The 27949-nt window shown below is 45.7% G+C and overlaps 1 protein-coding gene across 2 annotated transcripts; it reads right to left on the reverse strand.

Moving 5' to 3' along the window:
• SGPL1 (sphingosine-1-phosphate lyase 1) lies at positions 176–27949 on the reverse strand. Of its 2 annotated transcripts, none has more exons than XM_021397833.1 (14): positions 27895–27949; positions 21865–22030; positions 19908–19975; positions 17887–18034; positions 16244–16323; positions 14648–14776; positions 8389–8477; positions 7184–7289; positions 6593–6691; positions 5401–5550; positions 4919–5157; positions 4382–4528; positions 3305–3425; positions 176–3210 (listed from the first exon to the last, which is right to left on the reverse strand). In XM_021397833.1, the coding sequence occupies exons 1-14, from the start codon at positions 27895–27897 to the stop codon at positions 3070–3072; spliced, it is 1686 nt and encodes a 561-aa protein (XP_021253508.1). In that variant the 5' UTR covers positions 27898–27949; the 3' UTR covers positions 176–3069. The 2 variants fall into 2 exon arrangements, with proteins under 2 accessions (XP_021253508.1, XP_021253507.1); XM_021397832.1 differs by lacking the exon at positions 27895–27949 and adding an exon at positions 25981–26080.

The following is a 27949-nucleotide window of genomic DNA, read 5'->3' on the forward strand; positions in this document are numbered from 1 at the left end:
ACACCACTTTCATCTTGACAGAAGAGCAGATCAGCTCTTGAGAAGATTTAATATGATTCATAAACCATTTATCCTGCCACAGACTAGGCTGAATATGAGCAAAGATCAAAAGTAACAGGTCCCCATCCATTCAAACCAGCACTGAAATGGAAAAAATAAAAGAGTTCAACAAGCCTAGGTAACTCAATGCACCGTTTTAATACAAACTAGGCCCATTTTCACCATCTTGTCAGCTATTTCAGCCTACAGTTTTACACTGGCAAACTAGAGCAATACAGAATACTGCCATCAGAGGAACTGATCCCATTCATTCATTAAAAACATTCAGTGCGAGTTTATTGGGCAAGACATTATTGTGTTGTACGCAACCCTTCTGCTCCTCCAAGTCATCAGAAAAGTGCAGAGGAAATCCATGGCATGAAGACAGACATCTCTTCTTGGTCCATCCCATTGGATATTCTTCAGTACCTTATGAGCACCCAAATCCTTCAGGAGTGCTTTGTACAAGTAACAAATCTAGTGTCTCACTTGGAAAACCTGACCAGTCAGAAATCTCACAGGAATTAACAGTTGGAAGATCCCTCCAGGACCAAAGCAACATCCAGTTCCAGAGCAAAATCCAGACCATACAATTGTTCTTTTTCATTTGTGGGTTTTTTTTCTTCCTTTTACACAATTATTCAGCCTGTTAATTTCATTTTTCAATAAAACCATTTGGCATGATAAAGGAGATGCAGATTACATGTTAGATAACAAGGATGAATAAAGACTACACAGCAGTAAATTACAGTGGCCCATTCCTGACCACAAGATTACATTTACAATATAGAACAAATACATATTAAATGATTAAACCCACAAATATTACTAGTAGGTGAAGTCCGGAATAGAGTACAGTGATTTACAAATAACATCTTGAAATACATGGGAAAATGTGAAAGGGAGCACTGATCCATCAGGTCCATCAACCTCCTTCTAGGGAGAAGGGAAGTAAAGAAAAGGAGTTCCCTTCCTTCATCCGACTCTATTCCTTCCTTTGAAAGCAGGAACAAAAGGAACAAAAAAAGCTCCCTATTTTATTTTCCAAATGTTGGTTCAAAGAGAACCATCACAGTAGCCAGACACTTCAGACTCTCTCCACAGTACAGCAAACTCAGAGATGCAGTGATGGTCACATTAGCAAGACGTTAACAGAATAAGGAGATCCAGTATAAATGCCAGAGCTGGTAACACCACCAAGAGACTATTAGGCAATTCAAATGTGATGTTTCCAGAAGAGCTCAGTCGTGCACAGAGTCATCAATGACAGGAGATGGCCAAAATACTTTGTCTCCTTGCACTGAGAATAAACCTGTTAAAAAGCAAGTTATTCTTCCCTACTGGGCCCAAGGCTACACTTGCGTGTGCAGTGGCTGTTAAGAAGCCTTCTCGCTCTGCATAATTATTGTGCAAGTGTGTGCTTTGGCTTGTCAAACCACTGAGGGTCAGGTAAGGACTAAGAAGCCCATTGCGGCAGAGATGCCTCCAGATGCTGCAGTCATGGCACACTGTTGTCCCAAATGCTAAACTCTGCCTGGGAAATTCTCAGCAGTTTGCTGAAAGCTAAGAGCAGGCAACATGGGAAAGCCCTGCAGGAGTAACTCCAGTCCTGTTTAACAACTCAAGAGAATCCAGCTCATCCTTAAGGCCACAACTACCTCACGTTGCTCTGGTGAAACTCTCTCCCAGTAAAAACAGTGGAGAAAAACAGGAAGGGTGAGACATGCCCTTACCTCCAACTCACTGCATCCTATCTTCTACCTTTCAGAGCTACGCCAGCATCTCTGTAATACTGTGAAGGGACTTGGCTCAACAGCACTACTATTCTACCTTATGGGCAAGCATAGTTTACCTGAGGCCAGTCTGCCTATGAGGTTTTGTTTTCCATATAGTACCGTAAGGAAACGGCTGCAGCTAACCTTGCAGTCAACAGCTGACTCCTCAAACCCTCCCTGGCATCCCATAAAAAGCCAGAGAAGCATCATCAAGGCACAATGGTGAATGCCCTTTTGAGAATGTGCCTTAAAAGAATCAGTGCAAAGAGCAGAGAAATTACTAATTCCTATTACAAAAGTCACCTTGTTATACTAAAGGACTATGGTTTAAAAAAAGGTCAGCTTTGGCGCCACACATTTGCACAAGTCCCTAGCCACCATCAATGCCAGGGCTTGACTGACTCAACTACAGCATTGTGAGATAGTGCAAAACCTTCAAGTTTCAACAGTGAAATCACTGTTTTGCACATCCCTCCAGAACTGTGCAAGGTGCAACAGCACTCTAGGTGGTAAATGCATGTCTTCCAGAAGAGGCAGGGAAGCAAAACAGATGCTACGTACCTAAGATTTTCAGTACCGTTCAGTTCCTCTCTGTATACCACCCACTGGGTTTCTATTTTTGCTGTTATTCAAACAGAGAGATTCCAGAAAAGGATTGTGTGTTGTCCTCCCTCTCCCCATCCCTCAATATCTATTGATTGCAGTCAGGTCTCCAGAGGGGATTTTAAAGAGTTACGTGACCATCCTTCCTTTGCATTACATAGATATAAGGCTTCCAGTACAGTTTGTTAAATGCAGTAGCTGGGAGGAATACTCAAAAGAAAACACAATTTTCAATTTATTTTCTACCTTCAACTCCTGGGAAGAGTGAAGCTTTGGAACACAATGTGAGAACTCAGATCTAATGTTTGGCTGGACAGCAGCTGAATACACGGTCTGAGGAGAAGAAACAGCAAGGAACGAAGAGACGTACGGAATACCTGAGGAATCTGGAGATGTGGAATGGACATTCAGTTCATCATCAGCAATCATGATTAAAATATACAGGGGGAGGAGAAGAAAAGCCCTAGGACTAAAGCTGGGTGTGAAAATAATGCAGACGTCAGAGCAGACGAAGATGGGGAACAAAGTTTGACATCAAGCTGCCATCAGACCTGCAACTGTAAAAACAAAGGCTTACTGCAATCTCCTTCCTTAGGAAACCTTTAGAACCACCCCAGTGCTCGCTGGCAAGGCACCGATTGTTGTGCTACAGTCAGTGGTGGCCGGGAGAGCCGTTCATGTGCTTTTCATTGCCAGGAACATCCGTGCTGTACAGGCCGTCCAAGTATGCCAGAGAAATCTCTGCTACCAAGCTCCTGTCTGGGATAGACTGGGCCATTCCATAGATGGCTCCCTAGGCAGAGAAGAGGTCGTTACATGGGATCATTAATGTCATTCAAGAAACACAGTCACCCTGCACACACACTGATCAGGTTCTGGATCCTTACCATGCCTGTGGTCTTGGCGTTGAGATTCTTCATTATGTCCTCAATGCTGTCTTTGACATCTTTCAGGAACTGCTCAGCCACACCAGGTTTTGTGTGCAGCTGCGTGATGCAAAGATGAATGCTGGGCAGGCAGGGCAGAGAGGACAGATTAGCCACTTCGTGTATGTCAGCTCCACATTTCCACAGCAACTGACAGCAATTTAGTCCTTCCCTAGCCAGTGACAACTACCTGCCTCCTCAAATTAACATTTCAGTGGTATTAAGGGAAAAGAGTATTCACTTTTTTCCCAGTTACAGGTAACCCCTGCAAAATACTTGCTAGAACCAAGCTGCAGGAAGTTCAACTCTTCTTTTGCAAGGTGGCAGCTCCCCTTTCCTTCCTGACATCAGCATAGATGGTTAAAGGTCTGCACAACCTGTCAGCCACCCCCAGCGTGGAAGTCAGCGCCCACCAGGAGGAGCAGGGCTACTCACACCTCCAAGCTATTACTTCAGGCTCTCTAGAATCCTCTTCAAGTCTACAACTGCAAGTCTAAAACTTTCAGTGCAGCTCCATCTTAGAACATTTGTCCCTCTCACCCACAGAAAGGCAAATTCTACCTATTCAAAAAGAAAAAAAGAAAAAAAGAAAAAAAACCCAACTCTGACAAACATTTGTTTGACATCAGGCTGGAAAGATCACTGAAAATGACCAGCCCTTCACTGCTCTCTCAAGAACCTTCCTCTTCAGCGGGCAAGAATAAGATATTTTAAAAACTAACTAAATAAATCTACATGTCCTCACTAGCAAACATGAGATAAAGCCCCAGCAATTTACATTTTTCTGCTTGTACTAAGCAGAGATAAATAGAAAGGGAGCCTCAGATATGCCCTCTGCCAGGCTTGTTAATATTACTATCACTGCTATATATGAGCAATTACAAACATAATTGCTTCTCCATAGAGAAGAAGTCTACATACAATTTATCAGATAATAGACAACACCACTCAGCAAATTAAAGTGGCCTAAAGATGACTATCTTGCATATCCTGGCTATGCACATTGCTCCTCTGTCTACAACGTGACCACAAACTCACCTTGGTGGGAACTGCAAGATGTTCAAGTTCCATCCTTTTGCAGCTAACAAATTAGATAACCGATAAATGTCAAACGTGTCTGAACCAACGGAGAGGACAGACACTTCAGGTTTCCCAAAAATGAAGATGCTGTCAATTTTTCTCAACCTTGAAAGAACATTAAAGAGAAATGACTAAGCAGGGTTACAAGAAAATGGCAGGAAGGGGCCGGACATTTTGTCTATCTATCTGGGGCCTCAAGGGAAGAGAGGGGAACAGACCAGAGCACAGGCCTACTGAAGGAAAGAAGAGAAAGCAGAAGACACTCTTGAAGCAAAGAGTCAGAAGAAACTCTTGGAGCAAAATCAGCTAAATAAAGATGCCAGCACCCCTCCACTCCAGGCCCCTCAACAATCTGGCACCGGGCAGATAACATGGGCATAAACAAGTATCCTCTCCTTTAACTGTCCAGTGGATCCCTGGGTAACATGCAATTGCTTCTCTAGGAAAACAAAAAAAAACAAAGAGAAAAACCAAAAAACTAAAGCACACACGTACTCTGATTCAAGGAAGCGAGCTGTTTTTATGATCCTTTTCGTGGCCTCAATGTAGCCCGATTCCCCCATGTGCATCAGAGTTGCCCAGCACGCGGCTATGATTCCACCGGCCCTGGAGCCCGCTATGGAGGGGGAGGCGTATATGCCCCCTTGCCAGTCGGGGGCCACAAAGTACTGGTAGCTCCTGTACTTCTTGTCGCTGTACAGCACCACAGAGGAACCCTTGGGAGCGTAGCCATACTGCAAGGGGGTAACAAGGCATTAAAAAGCAGGAGGACTCAGCAGTGCCATCAAGCACCTACTACACAGAGTTAACACGATCCCACCTGCCCACAGGCACGTTGCACAAAGCACCTGAACCCTTGGCCCTGCCCTTCAGCACTCCTCCACGTTGCAGAAAAGAAACGCCTGATGCCAAGCACAGCATCAAAAATCGCTCCCCCAGAATGAAAGCACTGGAAGAACCCTCTCTCCCGTTTTTACCTTGTGGGTATCAGCAGAAATGCTGGTCACACCTTTCACGCGGAAGTCAAACAGACGTTTCAGAGGGAACCCGGCCTTCTCCATGAAAACAATGAGAAAACCACCTAGGCAGGCATCGACATGGAAGGGGATTTTGTACTTCACTGCAAGCTGCATACAAACAAGATTCGGGTGAGTAACACAATCAGGGAAGAAAATGAGATAGTTGGGGTACCCACGCTCCAACTAACCAAGATACTCTGCATTACACACTTGAAAGCGTCCTGAACCCTTTCAGAACATCACGCCACCCCCAACCTGTTGAGGATAGGAGACCAGGAAGGACTGGCAACTTGTAGGATGCCTTCTCCACATGTTCAGACAGCACCAGCAAGATAAAATCTTTGTATTTGGGTAGCTTGCTGTATTTGACAAAGAGATGAGACAATTTCGTCTGAAAGCAGTATTCACAATCAAGTGTAAGGACATACTCCAAATGAAAAGAAAGTCACAAGCCCTGGCTGGTTACATACAATATAAATAACTGGAACAAGGAAAGCAAAACCAAGAGGCGTGTTTGAACCAAGATCCTGGCCCTTTGATTTCTCCTCCCAATTTACAACACATTCCTCTGACTTCTGCACCAAGCTTGCTACAACCAGTGGCCCTAAATCAAAGCCTTTTTAGAAGGTGGACTATTTTGCTGTTATTTCCTCTCGGATATCAGAGGACAAACCCTTCCAGCTGGTTTCACAGAGGGTGCAGCAAAGCTTTAAGTCACAGACACAATACTTGCCTTCAGTTACAGCAGGAGTTTATGGCACAGGCTTGGGAGTTCACAGACAAAGCATGTGCTTGTCACTCTGCCTTGCCACATCACACTGTGTGCAGCAGCTTAAGTCTGAATCCAGCACCATACAAACAGCTTTATGACAATGACCAGAGGTAACATCTGGTATTTAAAGCCTAACCTCCCACAGAAGTTTCTGAGTAAGTGCAAAAAAAAGATAGTATTCCTCCTTTCCAGATCGTGTCCTACATACGCTGCTGTTGACTAACAATTGTTTTAATGTAGTAAGCACCTTCCCACCAATCTGCTCCTCTCATTTGATTCATGGGTTGGGATCCTGGAACCCCTCTGCTCGCTCTTCTTGCACAGAACAATGCACAAGTATTATTGCTGCAGCACTTAGAAGCCCCAGGGGCATCCTACCTCTGCCACCTCTTCGATGGGGTCCATAATTCCATGTGGGAACTGGGGAGCAGAACAGACCAACATGGATGTGTTCTTCGAAATAGCTCTCCTCATTGCCTGAAGATTTAAAGAGAGAAGATGCTCACATTCCATTTACCAAGTGCCACCCTGCCAAAAAAGATAAAAAATAATAATAAAACATGCAGCGTCTGGTCTTAAAATCTAACACAGAAAGCCCACAGAAAGCAAAATGATGAGCTATAAGCATGAGAAGACAGCAGCTGAGTCATTTAACTTATCCACTAGGAAATACTAGAACAGGTTGTTTTGTTCATCCTCATCTGAAACCTGTGGCTATTTCTAAAATATGTAAATTATTTCATTCTAAATGAGTGACAGAGGACAAAAGGGTGGTTTACATCCACTTATTTCAAACAAAATCTTGTATGTGGTGACACATTTATTCCCACTGTCCTTCCTTATATTCAGAAAGCACAGTTCATCTCTCTCTATCCACTGACTTGCTACCTGAGTAAGTAGATTCTTTGCTATTTCCTATATAATGCTAATTTCCCCACAAGAAAAGTTCCACACTGCCTAAAGTGATACCTGAACATCCACTTCCATAGCCTTGGTCAATGGGATGTGAATCAACTTCATTCCAAAGTAGTGTGCTGCTTTGTCAAATGCTGCATGAGCACTCACTGGGACCAACCTAGAAAAGTAACATATCAAATACTTCAACCCAGGCAGCGCGTAAGTCTTAGCACGAAAAGGAGAGGAAAGAGAAAAGAATTCAGCCTGCAGGTATTTCAGTGTTTCTTCCCTTAGGGACAGGTCACAAACAGGCCAAGCACATGTTTCAACCAGCACCAGAAAGGCCACACTCTATTCTGGATGAAACAATCCATAGAAAGCCTAACAAAGTCATTCCGTTCCACTGCACGGTCTCCTGTGAATCAGTTCCTAAGAAAGTTAACATCTTGTCATATCAAACAATACTTTACTATCTCCACACCCCCACCCCTCCCTGAAGGGGCACATGACAATACAAAAGCAAGGAGCAACAGAAGTACACTGAAATAACATAACGTTTGATGTCTCCCATCTCCAGTGGCAGTGTCTGAACCACATCGGTTAACCTTGTTTTCTGAGGCATCACATCTTTACTGGGGCCTTTAATAGCATACAAAACCGTTAGAAAAGGAAGAAAAGAGCCACAGGAATTCAGCAGAAGATGAACACCATCATTTTATCTCTCTTTATAGTTTCCCCTCTTAAGCAATTAACCAGAGAAACATTTTTGATGCACTGTCTAGAAAAAAAAGCACATTAGAGAGCAAATCCTCTATTAGCAGTCTAACGATTAGCACAGTTCCTCATTTCAGCTCCAATCAATCCCAGAGTTTTCAGGCTAAACCCTCTTTGATCTGAATAAATCAAAACCCTTAAATACTTCAAAGTGTCTTGCAGTCTCAGCTCGAGAAAAGCTCAGAGTGGGTATGAGCTGACTACAGCTGTAATGTAAGGTATGCAGGTAATGTAAAAATACTCTGCATGGTGTAGCTATGACAGATCCGCAGCCAAAATTCACACCTGGGATCCCAGGCTGCTCCAAAGCTCCTGTGCTTCTGCAGTTCCCTTCAACCCAGGTTTCCTTCCTGCATTCAGGGCCTTCAGAAAGAGATGGGCAAAGAGGAGGTGGCAGCGGGCTATGAAATGAAGGAACGCTGGGTCTAGCAGCCACCCCAGCTCAGAAGGACAGCAAGTCGCAAGCCCACAAAGAAAAATCCCAGCCACAAGGGATTGCTTACATTTCTGGATGTTTGATGCCTCTCTCATAAGCCAGGTCTCGGTACGCCTTGCAAGCCATCAGAATACTCTCTGTTCCCCCAGATGTCATCTGTTGTGAAGAAAATAAATTAATAAGGAAAAGGGCCTCTGATGTGGATGCTGCAGCAGAGGAAAACAGAAAGAGAGATGCTGTCACAGCATCTCTGTCCAGCAATGCTTGGAGGCAGAAGGTGCATAGGACAACTCAGGCTTTCAAGGGCAACGAGCAGCTCAAGGTTGTTTTCTGACATCCAGGTTAAAAGTGCACATTTAACTAAATGTTGACTTCTCTATTTCAAATTAAATGAAATAAAACCACAGAAGCTCGACGAGAGGGGACCATATTGCACAGTTGCTAGCTGGCAGAGATGACCACTCCTCATGAAACTACAAGTACATACTTAGCTCTTGATTACCTGGGCATTGTTTATCTGGCTTGCAGATTAATGATGCCACGCATGTGGAAACAACAAAGTTGACTCTGCATTAAGCCAAGTGAAGTACAGCAGGGTTTATTAGGTCTGGAGCAATGCCACACTGGGGCCCGGAGCCAGCTTGGGCTTGGCACTGCTCCTGAGCTAGGAAACCTTCCCAGATCTGGGAGCAGTGCAGAGTGCTGAGCTCTCTCTGCAGGAGCCAGACAAGGTCTGGTCCTTACAAGGCTGGAGCTTGTAAGCCCTCAAGGACCTCATAAAGGACTTCTGCATCCGTACAACCTACTGCCCATGCTGACCCTGCACCCTTCATCCTGACCTCAGGTGAACAAGGAGTTCTGCATCTGGAGATGGAAGAGAGGAAGGTACACACGCCAGCTGTTTAAGTTTATTACTGCATACTCAAGAGCTTTCTGCAAATAAACGAATGAAACATAAGTTCCTCCAACAGGAGAACTGTCTTGTCAGCCAGCGTTTAGAAACCCTGATGTGCAAGGGACAGAAGAGTGTGAGCACAAACCTTCCAAAGTACAATTTGAATCTAGTAAAATGTGAGGTTGGTTTCTCAAGCAGCCCACAGGTGTCAATGCTTCTGCCACGGCCGTGTTGGGGAAGACATTACCTGGGGTGGCCTGGTAACTGGGAGAGGTGTACAGGGTTGGGTGAAAGAAAGGACAACGTGACAGCGCATATGAAGGACTGCTCTGAGATCCCCAGATCTGCTGAACACTCTTGACACTTCCCCTTTTAATACCACACCCCAAATAAACATAAAAAGCATGCAACCACATTTGTGTGCCTTGTGACATCTGCCAGTCTGGGTTTTCTGCTGGTTTTCCCACTGGTTTTCCCCTGCTGACCTTGCTGCAAAGCCCCAAAACACAAGAAAGAAGCGTGACTGTGACCGTGACTCAATGTTAAGCACAGAGAAAAGGAACAAAGTTCACAGGCACGAAAAGCAGCCTGCCACATCTCTTAACAGGATGCAAGCTAGCAGCAGCTGCCACCACAGGCAGCATGGAAGTCACCATCTCGCTACTGAACATTTCTGCTTTTTTTCTTTTCCCTCTCCAGTTTGTAAAGCAACAGCTGTTGTTGAAAAACCCTAACAGAGCTTCACACTGGGTAAAGAAATCACTGCATTTGTTGTGAAGCAAATAGATGGAAGGGGGAACACGATGTCCTAAGCACTTTATGGCCTGTGTCATTCACTTCTCAATCCTTGTTACAAAAAGATCTGTAAAGTTGTCAGCTATCATCTTTGGAAAATAACAGCTGGCATAACATGGACTCCCTACTGTGAGGTGAGAGAAGAGGATCAGAATAACTGTATATTTGCAATATTGCTTGCAACACTGCTTACAGTGCAAGGATTGTGAAAACAGTGCTGGGCATGATTTGGGGATGCTGGGATTCACACTGCTGAACACCAGATACCGTGTACGACCACATGTGCTCTGTGTTGAGCAAGCAGTCCTACCCCTACCCTCTCCAAGAAGCAGACTCTGCAACAACAGCCTCATTCTTCTTTCAGTCTTTCCACCAACGCCTTGCCCTTACACACAACACACCTGGCTAACCACCTGCATGCAAACGTTGAGGCACACAGCACAGGGAGGTCGATGCCCCACTTTGTCACTGGCTGATCAGACCCAGGACGGATCCTCCTCCCAGGCACCAGCCCAAGCCTGAACCGCCGTCACAGGACCTGACGTCCCCACCACCCGCAGCAGCCGGCCAGCGCACAGTGATTCAGCACTGCCCATGGCACTTACAGATGTGTTCCTCCCTCCTCTGAATGAAAGTCCAGAGGCACAAGCAATGCCATAGGGAGAAGGGCTGGGAGCTGGCATTGCTTTCAGCAGCTTTCCAATCCCACGCTATCTGGGGAAGCCAGACAAACCATGTGGGGAAAGCAAGCAAACACACTTTCTTTGTTCTTACTTATTATTTTCCAAGTGAGAAGGAGAAAGCACAGGACAAGAAAACCATCCCTCTTGCTCTTTAAACTTCGTATGTCCCTCCCACTGCTTATTCCCTCCAATCGCCAGCACTCTGGAACCTCAGCATTAAGAAAGCAAGAAGGTACAGTCCCTAATGTAGGCCTTCTGCCATGCTGCTGTTAAGCGGCCTGACACAGAAGAGCCACATGGCTTAGCTCACAATCTCTAGAAGGTTTTGCTTGCAGTTCACCACGTTCATTCAGACCCTGGAGACAAAGCTTAGCAAAGTTTCCCTGAGGTGAGCTATGTGATGAATAAAGTAGTGAGCTACCATTTATTTCTAAGGCAGCATTAGAGCCAAAATGTACCACAACCCATATAGCCATAACACATACATACATGGCAAGCTCATGTAAAGCCCCTGTAAGCCCACTGCTTGTAAATTCCAGCCATTATCTCTCTCAAGGTGACCTGCTTGTCACAACAGATAAAACCTGACAGCTCTGCAGAAGGACAATGCAGAGTTTAAGCCCCCCAAGACACAGCACTCACATCTCACTGCTCAATTCCTATGTCGAATGAGCAGGCAGCTCTGTGACAAAGCTGTCACAAAGCCCCCAAATTTGGGAGGAAGAAACAAGCCAGCTTCTGCAGGAGGCTTAGATCTGCATCTTCTGATTCTGGCTCCTCTCCTGTGCTCAGCTGCAAAGTGCAGAGAATTCATGGGGAGATCGACATCAAATAGACACACGTGCCCCACACGCAATTTTCCTCTGCACTTCATTCAAAGCTGCCTCTCTTCAAGTTCAAAAAAAATACTAAAAAAAAAAAAAAAAAAGCACACAGAAGCTTGCACAAAAATCAGCGATTTCCCCACATCAGAGGGGAGATCCTCAGAACCAGCACTGCAAATCAAAGCATTTTGTGAGCAGGAACACATCAGACAAGAAAAAACTCCCCGCTATTCCTCCTGTATGTACTGAGCTTAATTAGTCTTTCCCAATCTATGCAAGAATGTGATCAGAATTTCCTAGGAGCCAAAAATCACCAAATCCTGTCTCTTTGCTCTTGTGTAATGTGTTTAAAAAAAAACAAAAGTAGTAGTTAGTGACAAATAGGAAGCATCTAATCACTGCTAGAAACGACTGCCTTTAAACACCACTTGAAAACCTGGGCCATCTTTTGGTGCAGTTTAAGGCAAAATGCAGGCCAGCACAGCCCCCACATAGGAATTGCTAGCATCTTTATGTTCACATTTAAACTACAGAGACTTACAGCCCCCATATCTAGCATAAAGGTATCTCCTGTAAATAATGCAAGTTGCTCACCTAATACAACATTCAGAAACCTGAAACGTGTTTCATTTTAACATCTATATAAGACACCAAATATCTTCCAAGAGGAAGCAGACTGCTCTCCAGAGATGCCCTCAGGAAGGCATCCACACATTGCACTGCAGGACCGCGCAGAGATGCCGAGAATGCAGAGAGCCCTGGGAGCAACACCAACATGTCAGCATGCTGCTTTTCCCAGACTGAGCACCAGAGTATTAACCCCCAAAAGCACAATGGAAATTACAGCACAAAAAGGAAGCAAATTTGCCTCACTGAGAAGCTCAAACTTTTCTTTTTTGTCACCCAGATAGCAAGCTCTTCAGAAGCACCAGCGAGCTCTGTCTGCCTTCACAATCCAGCGGAACTGGACAAGCAGCCCAAAGTTTCTCTGTTAGGTCAGTAAATCCAGTGGACAAGGACCTGGCAACAGACACTGCTTTTCAGAGTGGTGGTGAAATTCAGGGGGGGAAAAAAGCATTTATTTTAGTTTACAGCACTGCAAAAGCTGAATCAAGCAAACCAGAAACCTCCCTAGAAAGAGCCAGCAGCACAGCATCTCCTGAAGAGATCAATTCAAAGATAAAGATAACTCACTGCACTATGCTCTGCCTGGCTCAGCCATCTCTCTTTTACAGCCTCACCAGGTACTGGAGCGGAACCGTGGCAGCACAGCCTTGCAGAGACAGAAAGAACAGCAACAGGTTGGAAAAAGCACTCTTTTTAAATGGCCTTGTTGCTGTCCAAACCTCCAGAAATCATTCTGAAATACCAACTCTGTTTAGGGGAGAAGAAAATACAAAGTCCTTGAGCCCAATTGCTTGAAGAGCAAGTGATCCCCTATCTCCCTCCAGGTCTCACCAACAGCTGTTAGCTCCACCTGACACAGCCAGGAAGGTAGAAAACCCACTGGAGAGACCCCTTTGGACAAGATAATTACAAGGATACAATTAATCTTCCATTCCCACCCAATCAACCACTCAACCCTCCCCCTGACCCCGCAAATTTGGCTGTTCAACCAGCTAGAACATAGTTTCATGGCAGGCTGCACGCCTCCCCAATCACTCTCCTTCTGCTTGGCTCCCAGCTGCAGCTCTGTGGCACAACCCTCTGAAGGGAGGGGAAAATCAAAGAGAGAGGGAAAAGTGGGATTCCCCAGAGAGCGATTGCAGAGGTCTCACACAGGCTGTGATCACCGAGCGATCGCTGTGGAGCAAGTTTTTACCATTCTGAATTTCTCTTCCCACATAATCCTGCTTCCCCGGAGGAAGCACTCATGGGGCCAAGGTTGACACTTTTATAACGTGCAGTTTACATAATGAAAACTGAACAAGCAGACTACTACAAGAGAAGTTCTCCAACTGTATAATAAGCAACGCACAGCTATCTACTCAACTTGTATCGATTAACATCTCCACTGTTGGTAAAGATGACTTTCAACAGCTTTAGAACCAGCCTCTCCTCACTCCACAGCCAGCCTCAGTTCTGCAGATCAGCACGGAGAAGAGGTCAAGCTATTCTGAGACACAAAGAAACGCACTGCTTCTCCAAACCTGAGGGTGGCACAAGGAATACGTTCTCACTCAGTACATGGAGGAGGTTGAAGAACTCAGAGCCCAAGGAGACAAGCGTGGTCACAGGGTGCAACCTCCTGCTATCAAAGGCAATCACATGTTAAATTGCTAGTCACTGTACGATCAAGTTCCATCTTCAATCCAGCTGGAGTTTGGTCCTAACTACCCTAATGCCAGCTCACCCCATAAACTCTTGTGTCAACACTGCCTCTCCTCATCAATCTATATCCTCTGCGGGCCTTCTCCCTCCCTGGCATATTTACAGACAGCAGTCATATCACACCCAGCCTCTGAAAAATCTCATCTGCGTGCTTCTCACAAGTGGAACTACTTCTTTGCAAGTTATCAAGCAGTCTCTGTGTCAGCTGCAACACAACACCATGTTAGGAAATAAGACTTCACTGTCTCAGACACCAGAAACAGGGAAAGAATGTGGCCTGAGGAATTCAGAACTCCTATTGAAAAGGCAAACCAAGTGGGAGGAGTGCAAGAAACCACGGCTTATTTTTACAACAACAATTCACTGTGCAGGTTCACAGCTTTTGTTCTTTGACCAGCTTTCAAAGAAATCAGTGTTAAGTGCACACATTTGGACTCTTGATATGAACTCGGTTGAGGCTTTGGAACCGGTTTCCACTGTGGTATACTGGAACGTCACATAAGCCTGTGAAGACAGCCTTCCAGTTGAACAAGTGACAGTACAGTGCCATGCCTGCTTGATCATCAATACCTGGAGCCATTTGCTGGTGATCAGCCAGCCAGCCTTATCCTCAATCTCAGCATGCTGGCAGGCTCACAGGTTTCCAGCTCAGAAACAAGACCTGAGGGGAGCTACTCAAAGTGCCCTGGCACGCACCAGAATCATAAACCAGAATGATCTTGGTCTCAGATGGATGGATAGCACTGCAAGTCAGAAATACCCAAGAGCTCATGGGACACTTGGATACAGGTTACTTACAGCACCGCAAGAGCTGGGGCCCCCGTGGAAGAGACTACAGGCAATCCTCACTACTTCTGCTTCCATCTTCCTCAAACCAGGGAATATATCTGGATGGAGAGGATTACTCCAGGCAAACTCTTCATACACCTTCAAAAAAGAGACAAAGTTAGCTCTGCAGATGAATCCTTGGATTATCAGCAAGAGGTCCAGATTTAGGAACTAGCTACACACACTGTGTATATAAGCAGACTATCTGCAGTATTAAGTCCTGCTATGCATGCACACCACAAGCTGGGAAGCTATTGCTGGGAGCAAAAAAATCATTTGTTTTTCTAGGGCATTCTGGTCTCAGGAATGCTTCTATAACAGCAATATTGTGTGTTGTAAAAGCAGGTTTAATGGTTTAGCTAATTTAAATAAGAACACAAATATCTGTTGTTCTTTTGTACTATATACCAAGTTCTGGTGCATACACATCCTACGACTGCTTTACACAAAGCAAGCCAGTATACAGTTCCCCAAAAATTGCTTTGCAGAACTAGTTTTTGAGTTCACAATTAAAGGTCAATTCCGAAGCAGCCAGAAAAGCACAACTGACCACCCACACTGCAACAAAAGTGGCCGTGGAAACCAGTATTTCATGCTCGTTCTGCAACTGCGAGCTCACAGGATGAGGCTGGAACAGGCCAGTTCCAACCTCCTGCAGCCACGATCAAAAAGCAACTGCAGGGATGTTGAAAGAAATGCAGCAGAATAAGCCAGAGAATAATCAGCACAGACAGAGGGAATGTTTCCACGCAGCACTCGATCCAAGGTGATGCTGCTCTAGCAAGGCAGCTCTGAGCTTTATTTTTCCCCAGAAGAAAACAGCAATAGCAACCGCCCAACAGAGCTCATTACAGCTGTTACAAAAGCTGCTCCCAGGAGCAAGAAAGCTAGATTTTCCTTTAGCAAAAACAACTCTTGAAGTAGATACATTGAAAAACAGACCTTAGGGCTGCTTATTTTTTTTCCAACCTTCTCAAAGGGAAAAGTTTCAGACTAGGTAAACAGACCTAACAAAGACTCCACTGAAACATGCCAGTGCCCCATTGTTGTACAATTTGGACTGCACAGCAATGCCAAACACGTTCTACAAATCTCTTTTTTTGCTTAAACCAAGACTGATTCTGTTTTGCTTAGTCAAGCTGTTGCAGCCCAAAGTCCCAGAGCAACCCAGCAGGAGAGCCAAGCATGCTTTCGCTTCAGCCTACAGCAGTTTCATCCATCACAGGGCTTGCTGAAACTGACCTATGGCAATTTTATGTCAGTACCAGTTTCCAATTCACTTGCGCTCAGCTTCTTACTTTCTTACTCAAAACACCTTATCAGACTGGATCCTAGTTATCTCCACATTGCTTTTGCAGCAGCCAGCTTTGCAAGGCTCAAATAATTTGCCAATAAATGCCCTTCTGTCTACATTTACCCTTGGCTCTGTCTTCAGAGTTGGGCTATCTTAGCTTCAGATCTTCCCTACTTATCTTGAAATATGCTGTAACAGTGTTGAGTTTCTGGTCACCCTGAAGTTGCTAAAAACTTCTGCAAAGATGCCAAGTTAGACTGCTTGTGCTTTACCTTCACTAGCAGACGGGTAAGTTTCTCTTCACCGCTGTACACAGTCCCAGAGACTTTTCCATCCTCCCAGCGTACATCTCCTGAATGAGAAGAAAGGAGCACACCGGTTGCAAGCACAGTCATTCTCAGAAAGCATGTGGAAGAGCACACAGAAGTCCCCCACAACAATTCTGCAGATGAGGATCCTGCCTTTGGGTTTCAATGATGAGGAACAAGTATGATTTTTGTGCCACAGAGGTAGCTCACTATAATGCTATGCCTCTGGCATCTTGTGTCCCATAGACACAGCAAATAAGAAATAAACAAGGAATAAAATGTCAGCACAAACAGCTAGCTGCAGCAAGCAGTTACACTAACGTGCAATCTACTTTAATCCCCACTCAGGCTCCCCAGACACCTGTCCACACAGCTGAGCTCTCCTTGCTCAAGTTAGTCACATCCAAAGAGCAAATATCGCACTGCTGTTAACTACGATGGGAAGGCCAAGGTTGTATTGCTTAAAACTACAGTGTGAGATGCCTCAGTTAAACACCTCTGATGCATTTACAAACCAGAGAAGATGGATGGAACAGCATCAGCAGCTCACCCTGTGTAACAGTGTTTCAACACACTTAACCAGGCTACTTCCTGCTTCCAAACACCCCAGCAAAGTCTTTCCACCTGTCTGCTTGTATTCTCCTGCATAAAACTCAATGGCATCAGCTTCAGAAGAGTACACAAAGTGAGCAAAAGTCACAGCCCACCCTCATTTCCAAGCAGCTTTCGAAGGGGATGGCAAATGTGTAAGAAGCAGGAGCCACAGAAAAAGAAAAAAAGAAGAAAAAAGCCTGGTGGAGGAAGGGAATAATCATTATGAGGAAAAAACACAGACAGAAAACAGACCCAGAAAGTTGTACAAACAACATAAAAGTAGGAAAAAAGGAAGTTGTTTGAGCACATTCTATAGCAAAACTGTTCCTGTATTCAGTGTAGATGCACTGTTCTAGCAGAAAATTCCAAGTATTTCTCAGACTGGGGATAGGGACAGGCAGCCAGTCACTCAAATTTGCTCATTAGAAGTAATAGGTAGGTGAACCAGGGTGGAGACATTCACATCAGTCAGCTAACTCAAATTAAGTTTCAGACACTGCTTGTGTGGACCCAAGTCAGAGTGGCCTTGCCTTCCTTAAGTGGCATTTTAAAGGTGCAAACCACTACAACTTCGATTAAGAGAGTCTTGGAAATTCCCTAAAAACACTGCTTGGAAGTTCTTTTTGTTATGAGTATTCCACGGGGCTTCACAGAAAACACGTTTCTGGTAAAAGCCAAACATCAAGGCAACTGCTCAGAAGTGTATTCAAAACTGCATTCAAATAATTCCCTCTGTATTTTTCTTCTTCTCAGCTCTCCCATCATTGTTAGTTCTAAACTCCTAGGGAAGAAAGGAAACTTCAATGTAAATACTTGAATACAGTTTTAGAAGATGTAAATACTGACTTTAGTCACTTCCAGAAGGAAAGCAGACATAAATTTCTAAGTGAAGAACATCAGTGAGGAAATATGTAAGATGAAGCTATTAGCAGAAGTCATTAGATCTCATCTAGCAGAGTAAGTTAGGTCTGCGAAAGAGACCCACCTCTGCTGCAGCAGACTCACAGTCATACCTTTTGAGCTGTACTCTTTCATCTTCTGTAGTACTTCAGGCTGGCTCATGCCTTGTTCTGGCAGCACTTTGATATAATCCTTTTCATCTTTCAGGAAGGATAAACTGGAAGTGACATCATTCAAGGCTTCATCAATCTTCTTTTGAATCTAAAAAGAAAGGAAAACCCCATCAACAAAGGTTCTGGCCATGTTATAAATTACAGTTCAGTGCATATGGCACTGAACTCACTGACCGTTTTCATACCAGTGAGCAGAAGAGGTTGGATCTGTTCCAGCTCTATGACCAAGAAGCATGGCAGAGTTCACAGTTCTCCCTTCCTATCAACCTCTTCCTCCAAAAACAAGCTGTCCTTGTCCAAAACACATCCTGGAATGCTCGCTACCATGCACTTGTCTCTAAACCACAAAGGGAACTGCCTAAAGGAATGCTAGACGGCATAGACTGTGCCAAGTAGCTACGGGTGATTGCAGAGCAGTACTCAGCTGCATTTTATGTAACAGGACAGACAACATCACCATGTTCAAAGAGAGGTGGTACTTTAATGGATACCGGCAAACAGTGGGAGCTCTGAGTCCCTTCTTTAATAATTGAAAAAACAAAGCTTAAGGCAAAAATACTCCATTGTTATCCGGCAAGGCTTTTTAAAATCACAATCCACAATTTACAGAAGTCTTCAGATTCACTGTATTTTGTACCTTGTCTCATCCGCCAACACGCAGTTTAGAGACTCATGAAAACCGAAACATGAAAGAAATCTCCCTTATAAACATTGTTACGAGATTTCTTCTTACTCACACCCCACATTCAGGAGGCCCAGACTCCTTCCCAGAAAACGTTTCAAAGCAGACACTCTTCTGAACAACACAGGTGTTGGGATATTATCAGCTTTAAAGACTTTTGGACATTGGAATGCCTCAAAGTCAAGGCCTCCTGTAAGCAACTGATAGGTTATCAGGTATCAGCCTAGCAAAGAGTGGGAAGAGCACAGCGTGAGTCCTCTGGCACAGGAGAGCTTAACATTACTAAGCACTGAGAAGGTAAACCTGGACAAAACAGAATACAAGGGGCCAAGAAAGTGTCCTTTCCTAACAGACAGACAACAAACAGAAGCAGGAGACAACTAATACTTAGTTCATCTGACCAGCCAGAAGGTAAAACTGGGGCACAACATGAAAAGAATGGGAGATGTTATTCCTTTACAGAAGGCTGAAGGAGAAACTTGATAGCTGCATCCACAGCAAGGTCAAAAGGAAAAGGTTGCTCTTTACTACTTCCATCTAATTCAATCACCTACAACACAGCTGGCACCCTCATGCTGCCCCAACTGATTCAGTATGTAAAGCTGTCTACACACCAAGAAGAATGGGCAACCATCAAGTATGACACCGTCACTTACTAGGAAAAAAAAAAACAAGCTGGGTATCTCTTGGTCATTAAGTTGTTACATGCTAAAACATGCTGACATTTGTAGTTTCAAGTTTTTTCTGTAAAAAACATCTTCCAGACACTAAAGTCCATCTCCTCTTAATGATTACAGCTACTTCTGATATCTTTGTGCTATAAAGCTATTGCTAACAGGTATCTGAGCTCTAGACTAATCATGGACAGCCATCTGTTTAAAAGATTTACCTTTCCATGTTGCACAACAGACATCTGCTTATCTCACACTTGCTCAAGAATAAGACATTGTTTCAGAAGAACACACAAGTTCATTCGTGTCCCCTTCTTCCATCCATCAAGTGATTCTCTTGACATATCACAAAGAAGAAACACCACTGGAAAATTCTGCCACTGGACTCAGTGATACTTGGTTAAGTGGTACCTCCAATCTATGAGTGCAATACTACTACAAAAAGACTAGGCAGAAATTACATCTTTCATTAAGCCAGGTAGTGGCATCTGTATCCTTGCATCACTATGATTACAGGAACATGACACAGCAAAGATGCACAAAACACAGCTTTGCAGACTAAAACAAGGACCTGGGATAATATCACCGTAAGTTGCTCAAATACTTACTATAGCCCCAACAAATGGCATTTTTCTCAACAGTCTGAAGAACTGTTTTTTAGTTCGGGACGTTAAACCTGAAAGACAAAAGTCAGAAGTTAGCCTGAAGTTAAGAAACCAAAAACAGACTCAGAGCACAATATTCCCACTACAGCTCACCGCGCAGGCTTAGTATTTCTGATCCAGGCTAACATAAGGCAGTCACAAAGGGGATATGGTGAGAGAGAATCAGACCAGAAAGCAGACATAGGCCAGGCTGGAGAAGGAACTGGTTTGCCCAACAGCAGTTACCTATGGGAACCAAATATTTGACTCAATTTTCTTAATTTGCTGCTAAGGCTGCTGAGTAAAGTCATGCCAACTGTGAAGGCTAAAATCTTTTCAACCCAGGCATAAGGACAGCACCTGCCTGAATGGGAATTTACATCCACACGTGGAGTGTTACAAAGGAAGGGAGTTTAGGGTTTGCTAAAGGCAAGGTCTCCACCAAAAAGGGAAGACGCTTTTAGAAATTATTTTCTGTGTCTTCAAACCAGAATAGCACTGCGATGTGAAAACACTCAGCAACATGAGACAGGCTCCCAGGCCACAGCAGGATAAACCAAGCTGGAATGCAACAAATATTCTTCAGGTGTCCAGCCATTCAAAGCAAGAGGGAAAAGCACCACCACAGCCCAAATACTGAAACGGGAAAAGCCACAGATGACAAACACCGGAAAACTCCTGGGGTAACTTCAAAGGCAGGAATGCAAGCAGGATGACAGAGATGGTTTACAGCCACCGAAAATGCCTTTCAGGTCATCTGGACATTTCAGTCAAGCACTGGCAGTTACAGGACACTTTCAGCAGGAAATAGTAAATCAGCTTTAAAAAAAAAAACAAAAACATTTCAGGACTTCACAATCTTATCTGTAGAATTAGACTGGCCTGTTATTTTCCACTTCATATATGCTTCTGATCTATTTTGAAAAGCTACAGGAGGACAGCAATTGCAGCTTGGCACACTCTAGAGCAAATATTTGTTAGCACTCTGAAAATAACATTTCCATTGCACATTTCTGTGTTCAGATCGTTTAATTAAGAACTTCCACATTGAAGGGAAAAAAAAAACAACTGTAAACTCCTGAAAAATTCAGACTGCCGTATTAGATTTCCTAACCATTAGTAAATATTTTAAAAACATTGTGCAACAGTACAAATGTTAGACAAGAAGTTAGCACGACCCTACACTGTGCTAAAGCTTCGTGTTCATGGTGTTCAATTATGCAGAAGTAGGCACTAAGTTAAAAACTTGGCTATTTTTAAAAAGCTGTCACTATAGCATAACCCTACGGCCCGTGGGATCACCAAAGTACCTTGCTCTGCTCTGGGGCTGAGGCAGCTCTCCTGACCATCACACAGGCAGAGCAGACTGCAGGTTCATCAAGAGGTCCTACAGAAGAGCTGTCAGCATCAGCAATCACCCAAAGAAGGAAGAGGCTCCACCACACGCAATTATCTTGAATATCCTCAGGATGAAACATATTCCCAACACCACATCAAATGCACAGTTCCCTCTTCAGGAAGGGAAGCAATTGAGGGCAAGCGCTATCCAGGCAATTGGCTACAATATACGGCTATATATAAGGTCCTAAGAACCTGAATCAAATTCCCCAGGTTTTGAGCAGGAGAGCACTGTGACAAATAAATGGCGTAGCCAGAAGCTCACGGGAGCCCAAAGGAAGGGAAGGACATGCGGGCACATTCCAGGCTGGCCTGCCGCACCCTCTACAGGAATGGGAATGTTCCATTGATTAGACAGGCCTCATCCTTAATTTGGAAGCAGGTTTTCTTAATCCTCACTGGCAGCAGAAGGCATGTTTTAACAAACGCTCGCTCTCATTTCGCCCTTTTTCCCTCCATTACATGAGAACAACTGCATCCCCTTCCCTCCCAGCAGAAGATAAACCCCATGCCAAGCGCTTACTCTCAGACTGGAAGAGGAAGCCATGCAGCCATACTGTTAGAAGTGTGGAAGAAAACGTCAGCCCGATCAGCTGCCAGGGCTCCAGTCCATCACAGTGTGCGTTCACGAAGCTCGTCACTTTCTCCCAATACATCTGGAGGATCTCCTTGTACGGAGTGATGGCATCCTATGTGAAGGGAAACACGGGTGCTGAGAAAAGCTCAAACACACACAAGCAGAGATGCTTTAACGACAGAAATCCCTTACAAGTAAGTCGAGTAACAAGGTGCTTTTCAGCACATCTCTCGCTTTCCTTAATTCCTGAACAGAACATGTAAGACATAGGTGTCACTGATTTCCAACCCAGTGACAAATGTGCAAGTCTCAGGGTCCCGAGGCAACATTAGTAGATCATACCATGACCCAGAGGAAGCAGTTGCGTCAAATCACAATATTATTTTTCCAAGGAACTGTCTGTCCATGGAGCAAGTGAAGGCTGATCTGCCACCATTCATCAGGTACCACCGAAACGGGGCCATTTGAGTACCTAAGGCTGGACGTTTAAAGATGAGAGTAGACGGCAACACTTGAAGCTTAAGAACTAATTACTAAATTCCATACAAAGGAAGGATGGCAGAGACAAACACTATTGGGGAAAAAAAAAAGCAACAAAACATAACCCACACAACCAGAAAACTGTGATGCAATCGTAATTACAATGTTAAGCTAGCAATTACTGTCAGGATAGAGCTCAAGAACCTAGTCCATAGCTTCAAAGCACGCTGTCTTTGTGAGTTTCAGAAGTGATGGGGACAATGGGAGGTACACAGTGGGAAGGGATCACTTCCCCAGTATAGGGAGTCTTTAAAGAAGGATGCAGAGCTGTTGGAGCAGGTCCAGCGGAGGACCACAAAGATGAACAAAGGGCTGGAGCACTTCTCCTGTGAAGAAAGGGTGAGGGAGCTGGGCTTGTCCAGAGAAGAGAAAACTCCAGGAAGATTTCCTTGTGGTCTTCCAGTACTTGAAGGAAGCTTACAAGCAGGAGGGAGACCAACTTTTTACATGATCTGATAATGATAAGACAAAGAGGAATGGCCGTAAACTAAAAGAGGGGAGGTTTAGGTTAGATGTTTTGAAGAAATTTCTTACTTACAGAGTGGTGAGGCCCTGGCACTGCTGTCCAGAGCTGTGGGTGCCCCATCCCTGGAAGCGTTCAAGACCAGGTTGGATGGGGCCCTGGGCAGCCTGACCCAGCAGATGGCAACTCTGCCCATGGCAAGGGGTTGGAACCAGATCTCTTCCAACCTAAGCCATTTTATGACCCCAATACAGTTGGAGAGGTTATAAACAGCCCCCCCCAAAAAAAGCCAAGTGCTTCCAAACAGTCAAAAGGAGAAAGGAAAGACACCTTACAAAAAAGTACTAATGAGCAATCACTACTCAAGAAAAGCAAATATATATAATGCAAGAGAATTTTAAAAACACTTAAGCAACCCAAAGGTAAGGCTAAAAATTTCCAGCAAACCAACAGTGCCAAGGCATCTCCGAGGGGCAATATCATTCACATCCCAATGCAGGCAGGAGAAAATGGACCAAATAGGGCAAAACCAGGCATCCAGCAAGAGGAACAGCCCTCAGCTACGGGAAGCCAAATTAGCACCCATGTGCCTGGCACAGAGCAGTTTCCAAATGTGCCAGCCACTTCAGCCCAAAAAGAAGCCAGCCACATAAACCACCGCAATTAGGTAGTGTCAGGGTTAGCGCCCAGTCCTCCAACTCCAGCACCACAAAGATGACTTAACCAGTAGATTTAGGGCACTTTTCAGCTAACCCAAGGCACTTCTCAAGTTTCATCAGGTTTGCACAATTTTCTCAGCGAAACCCCTGGAAAAGAGTGCTTAACCAGCAAGGATAGCACTGGTCCACTGCCTGAGAGCTCACGCCTGGATCGCAGCCAGTGCTGGAAGTGCACTCACACGTGTGGAAACTGAGCCATTAATTCATTGCTGCCTCCAGAACTGTTCTTAAGGGGTGGCAAGAAAATGCTACCATATCAGATACACTGCAGGATGTGTGTTTCCTCTTGAAAGTGGAAGATACTGTAAGATTCATGCCCAAAATGACAATGGAATGCAACATTAGACAGAAGTGACACCAATGGCCGAGTTAAAAAGTAACATCTGGCAAGATATTCGTCTCACTCTTGGAGAAAACTCCGGACAGAAGACCTAGCCAAATCCACATTTTGGTGTCAAACCACACGCTCCCCACTGAAATCAGTAGTCAGCAGCACACCAGTTTTCCATAAGAAAGGGAGGAAAAAATAAGTCAGCGTTCCAGATTCAGCCCAGCTGTGCAGCTCCAGTGGCAAGTCCTGCAGCCCAGCGCAGGGATGAGCAAACCCAAGGGTCCCTCCTTTCTGAAAGCCCCCAACACAGTGCCCAAGGCTGTCCATGCAGGCTGCTCCACCCTGAGCTCGCTACAGATGATGCCAAGCAAAGCACGGATGGGACGTCTGCAACCTGTGACGCAGCCTTACAGCTGCTCCTGTACAACAGCCTTTCCTCATTGACATGATCAGGAAGAAAAAACAGGGTAGTGCAGGTGCATAATGAAGACATCACAGCTGAATGAGCAACACACGCACGTTGCCCCATCTGTGTTTCTGCAGTTCAGAAGACTGGTTGGCTATGCAACGCAAGTTCTCAGCTCCTTGGTAAACTGCACACTCAGCATTTTCAAAGCGTTAGTTTGCCCCAAAGTATCTATTAAGATATGAGACCTCTGGTCTCCCAGTTACTCAATACTGATGATACCATTCAGACATACCCCATGTCTTCATTACACCCAGCAGCGTGCAAAGACACTGCTCCCTCTCTTAGGGGGAGCAGGCAGGGGTAATAAGTAGCCTACATTAAGCCATGCCATGTCTTCCACTGAAGGATTTATTTTTAATTGTCAGAGCATTAAGATGAACCCAGGTATTAGATGTAATACTAACTGCCCCCATTAGGGCTTGCAGTATCCATCTGTACTGACACCAATGCACTCCACGCAGTTTACACACTGAATTTTTAGCTACGCCCATTAGGAATACATCCTTAGGACTTGACTTCTAAAAGCCATTAGCCAGCTGAGCTGTTCCAGGGATACAGCACCTAGGCCACGACAAAAGAGGACAAATGAACTGCAGCAATGCTCCTCTACCCTGGAACGCAGGAAAGAAGGAAGGGGAAAACTGCCAAAACTAGCAACAGCAGATTTGGTTGTTTGCCGGAACAGCACTTCCTTTGCTGCAGTTTTAAACCTAAAACATAAAAAAGATAAAGGCAATATACTGGGGAACCTCACACCGCTGGTAAAGTGCCTCCCCTTTCTGACACCACGAAGGGGAAGCATTAAAAAGTTTACCTGTACGAAGAGTGGAAAAAAAGGTTTATCAGCAGAATCCTCCCTCCCTAGGAGAGCATTTAAAGCGGGACAGAGAATAAAAGCAGCTTTTAAAGGCAAGTTTATTTTAAGTAGTAGCATGAATCTTAAACTCACTGTGCGAGGAGGAATTGCTAAGATCAAACCACATCCTCAGCTTTCACCAGCAATACCCAGTCTATACACTCCTCAGCCATGTGTCTTAAGAGCACAGCACTTGTTGCCCAGCCTAAACAAACCAGCCACGCAGGCACCTGGCACCTCCAGCCCTCGCATGCGGTGCCCAACGCTCACAAGGAAAGCAGCGGTTGGATGGCAGAGGTTGCCTCCTGCGGACCACAGACGGCCTGGCCAGGTAGCCAGCCCAGGAATCCCAAACCCTAACGCTGGGTTTGCCATTTGTCTGCCCTTACTGACAGGGCTGATGAGTGAGGTGATGGCGAGCAACTCGTCACATCATAAATTATGGAGCGGGGAGGCTGCTCGCTGCACTGCCTGGGTCAAGCCTGACGTAGGACGCACACAATGCTGTGGCAATGACAACCTGAGCTGTTACGTGACCGGTTCTCCCAACACAGCCGGCTTGCTGAGGTCCCGATGAAAAACAAGCCAAAGAACAGCAGTTTGCTTATTTATTGTCCGCCTAAGGAGAAGGAAGACTGCAATTAGCTGTGCCCGCACAAAGCCTGCACAAGAGGCACGTCTGACCTGTACGGTGACACGGGACCAGCTCTGCTGCGGTGCCATCAGTCTCACAGACCGCTTCCTGCCACGGAGCTGGAGGGTTGAGCAATGCCCCTGCTTGCCGAGGGTGCACTGTTTTGGTTTGTGCTTACAGCCCTCGTGAGCATGACAAATACCTTTACATAAGTACTGGGCATGGAATATTTGTTAGTCAACTCCTAATTACAGCCCGAGTTGTGGCCTGCATGCTGCCCCCCCCAGAGGACGTGGGGCATGCAGTGATAGTAGACAGGATCTCTCCGAAATTAAGAATCATATGTCTTTAAACATATGGGCTGAACTCTGAAAGAAAAGCAAGGTCAGGTCACGCTTATTGCAGATTCTTCTGTGCTGCATTTTTTCCCACCGCTGCCATAGTGGAAGCCTTTTTCCTCCAGCATTTATTTTGCCGTACACAGTGCATGCAAAATGACAGCACACAAATGAACCCACCAGCTCCAGGAGTTCACAGGGAGTGCTCAGTGACTGGCTAATTATAGCACAAAAACAAACAGGCAGCAGCCCGGACCGGACCCGGCAGCACCCCGGGGCTCCACACAGAGGGGAACATAAAGCTATCAAAACAAGGATGGGAAAAGGCTGATCCAAAGCTCAAAAAATGTGCAGTTCTACGAGAGCCCAAAGGGCTTTCAAAATGAGGTTTGGTTTCAGATTTCACATGGGAGCAAGGGAAAAAACACAAAGAGCAGTTATTATACAAAGCCTAACAGATGCTCCCCTCAGAAAGCTAAGAAACCAAACTGCCTGAGAAGCGGTACTTAGCCCAAAACATACACAACACACCTCTCGTTCCCTTTGCTCGCTACAACAAATGCATCTACACATCCAGGCATGCTTCAGATGGCACAGCTTTCAGAGGGCCTGGATGCACTCACTGCACACCCTATATGAACCCATTACAGCTCTCCCTGAGGTTGTGGCTCCAGGCTCCTGCAAGGCTTTCTTCCTCTCCCAGCACCCAGGAGGACATGAGCAGCACTCAGCTCTGTGCTGGGACTCATCCAGACACATTTCTCCGCTTGGCGCCCGCTCAGATGCAGGTCACGCAGTGCTTTCTGCATGCCTTCTGGAGAACAAAATGGGCATTGATCTGAAATATTCTGCAAGCAGCTCGCAGAGGTACCACTGTAAGAAGGAAGGGGACAGGCTCTTTAGCAGGGTCTGCTGTGACAGGACGAGGGTAGATGTTTTCAAACTAAAAGAGGGGAGACACAGACTGGACACAAGGAAAAAGTTTTGTTTTTTACAATAGGAGTAGTGAAGCACAGGTTGCTTGGAGAGGTGGTGCCCCATCCCTGGAGGCACCCAAGGTCAGGCTGGACGGGGCCCTGAGCACCTGTAAGCGTCCTGTTTACTGCAGGCGGTGGGACCAAACGGCAGTGATGGTCCTCGGGAGCTACGACGGCAAAGGAAACAGCTCGCAGCGCATCAAAGACTTCCAAGAGACCGCGGCCTGCGAATTTCTAGGAAACATCAATCTTTTCTGCAGAAAGGAAGTATCACAGCCGCTGCTGCCTGGGCACAGCTCGCAGGGCGGAGAGCCGCGCTCAGAAGCGACAGGCAAAGCAAAGCAGAGCACCCCCGGGTGCCCGAGGGGAGGGCGCACACAACAGCCGCCGCCATGGGACGGCACCGGGCGGCCCCGGCCCCCGCAGCACCCTCCCCTCGCCCCGCAAGGCCTGCGGCCGGCTGCGCGGCACGCGGGGCCGTGCCTACAGAAGCCGGGCTGAGGGCCCCGCTGCCGGCCTGCCAGCCGAGCTCCGGAGGCCGCACGCAGCCGCACGCCGCTTTGTCCTGGCTTGGCCTGGCCTGGCCTGGCCTGGCCCGCACCCTCCCGCCCCTCGCGCTGCCGCTAACCCCGCCGCCGCCGCCGCTTACCATCGCCGCCGCTGCCGCCTCGGCCGCCGCTGCCGCCGCGCTGTGCCTCGAGCCG

The sequence above is a fragment of the Numida meleagris genome, chromosome 5 (genome assembly GCF_002078875.1).
Source record: "Numida meleagris isolate 19003 breed g44 Domestic line chromosome 5, NumMel1.0, whole genome shotgun sequence".
Lineage (NCBI taxonomy): Eukaryota > Metazoa > Chordata > Aves > Galliformes > Numididae > Numida > Numida meleagris.

Excerpts from the sequence above, each read along its gene's own strand:
- SGPL1 (XM_021397832.1), bottom strand. The coding sequence starts at position 26,019 with ATGGCACCGCAGCAGAGCTGGTCCCGTGTCACCGTACAG. Across the intron at positions 8,478-14,647 it reads GCCCCAGCTCTTGCGGTGCT|ATGACATCTGGGGGAACAGA; the intron begins GTAAGTAACCTG and ends TCTTCACAACAG. Across the intron at positions 3,426-4,381 it reads ATCTTGCAGTTCCCACCAAG|CATTCATCTTTGCATCACGC; the intron begins GTGAGTTTGTGG and ends CTGCCTGCCCAG.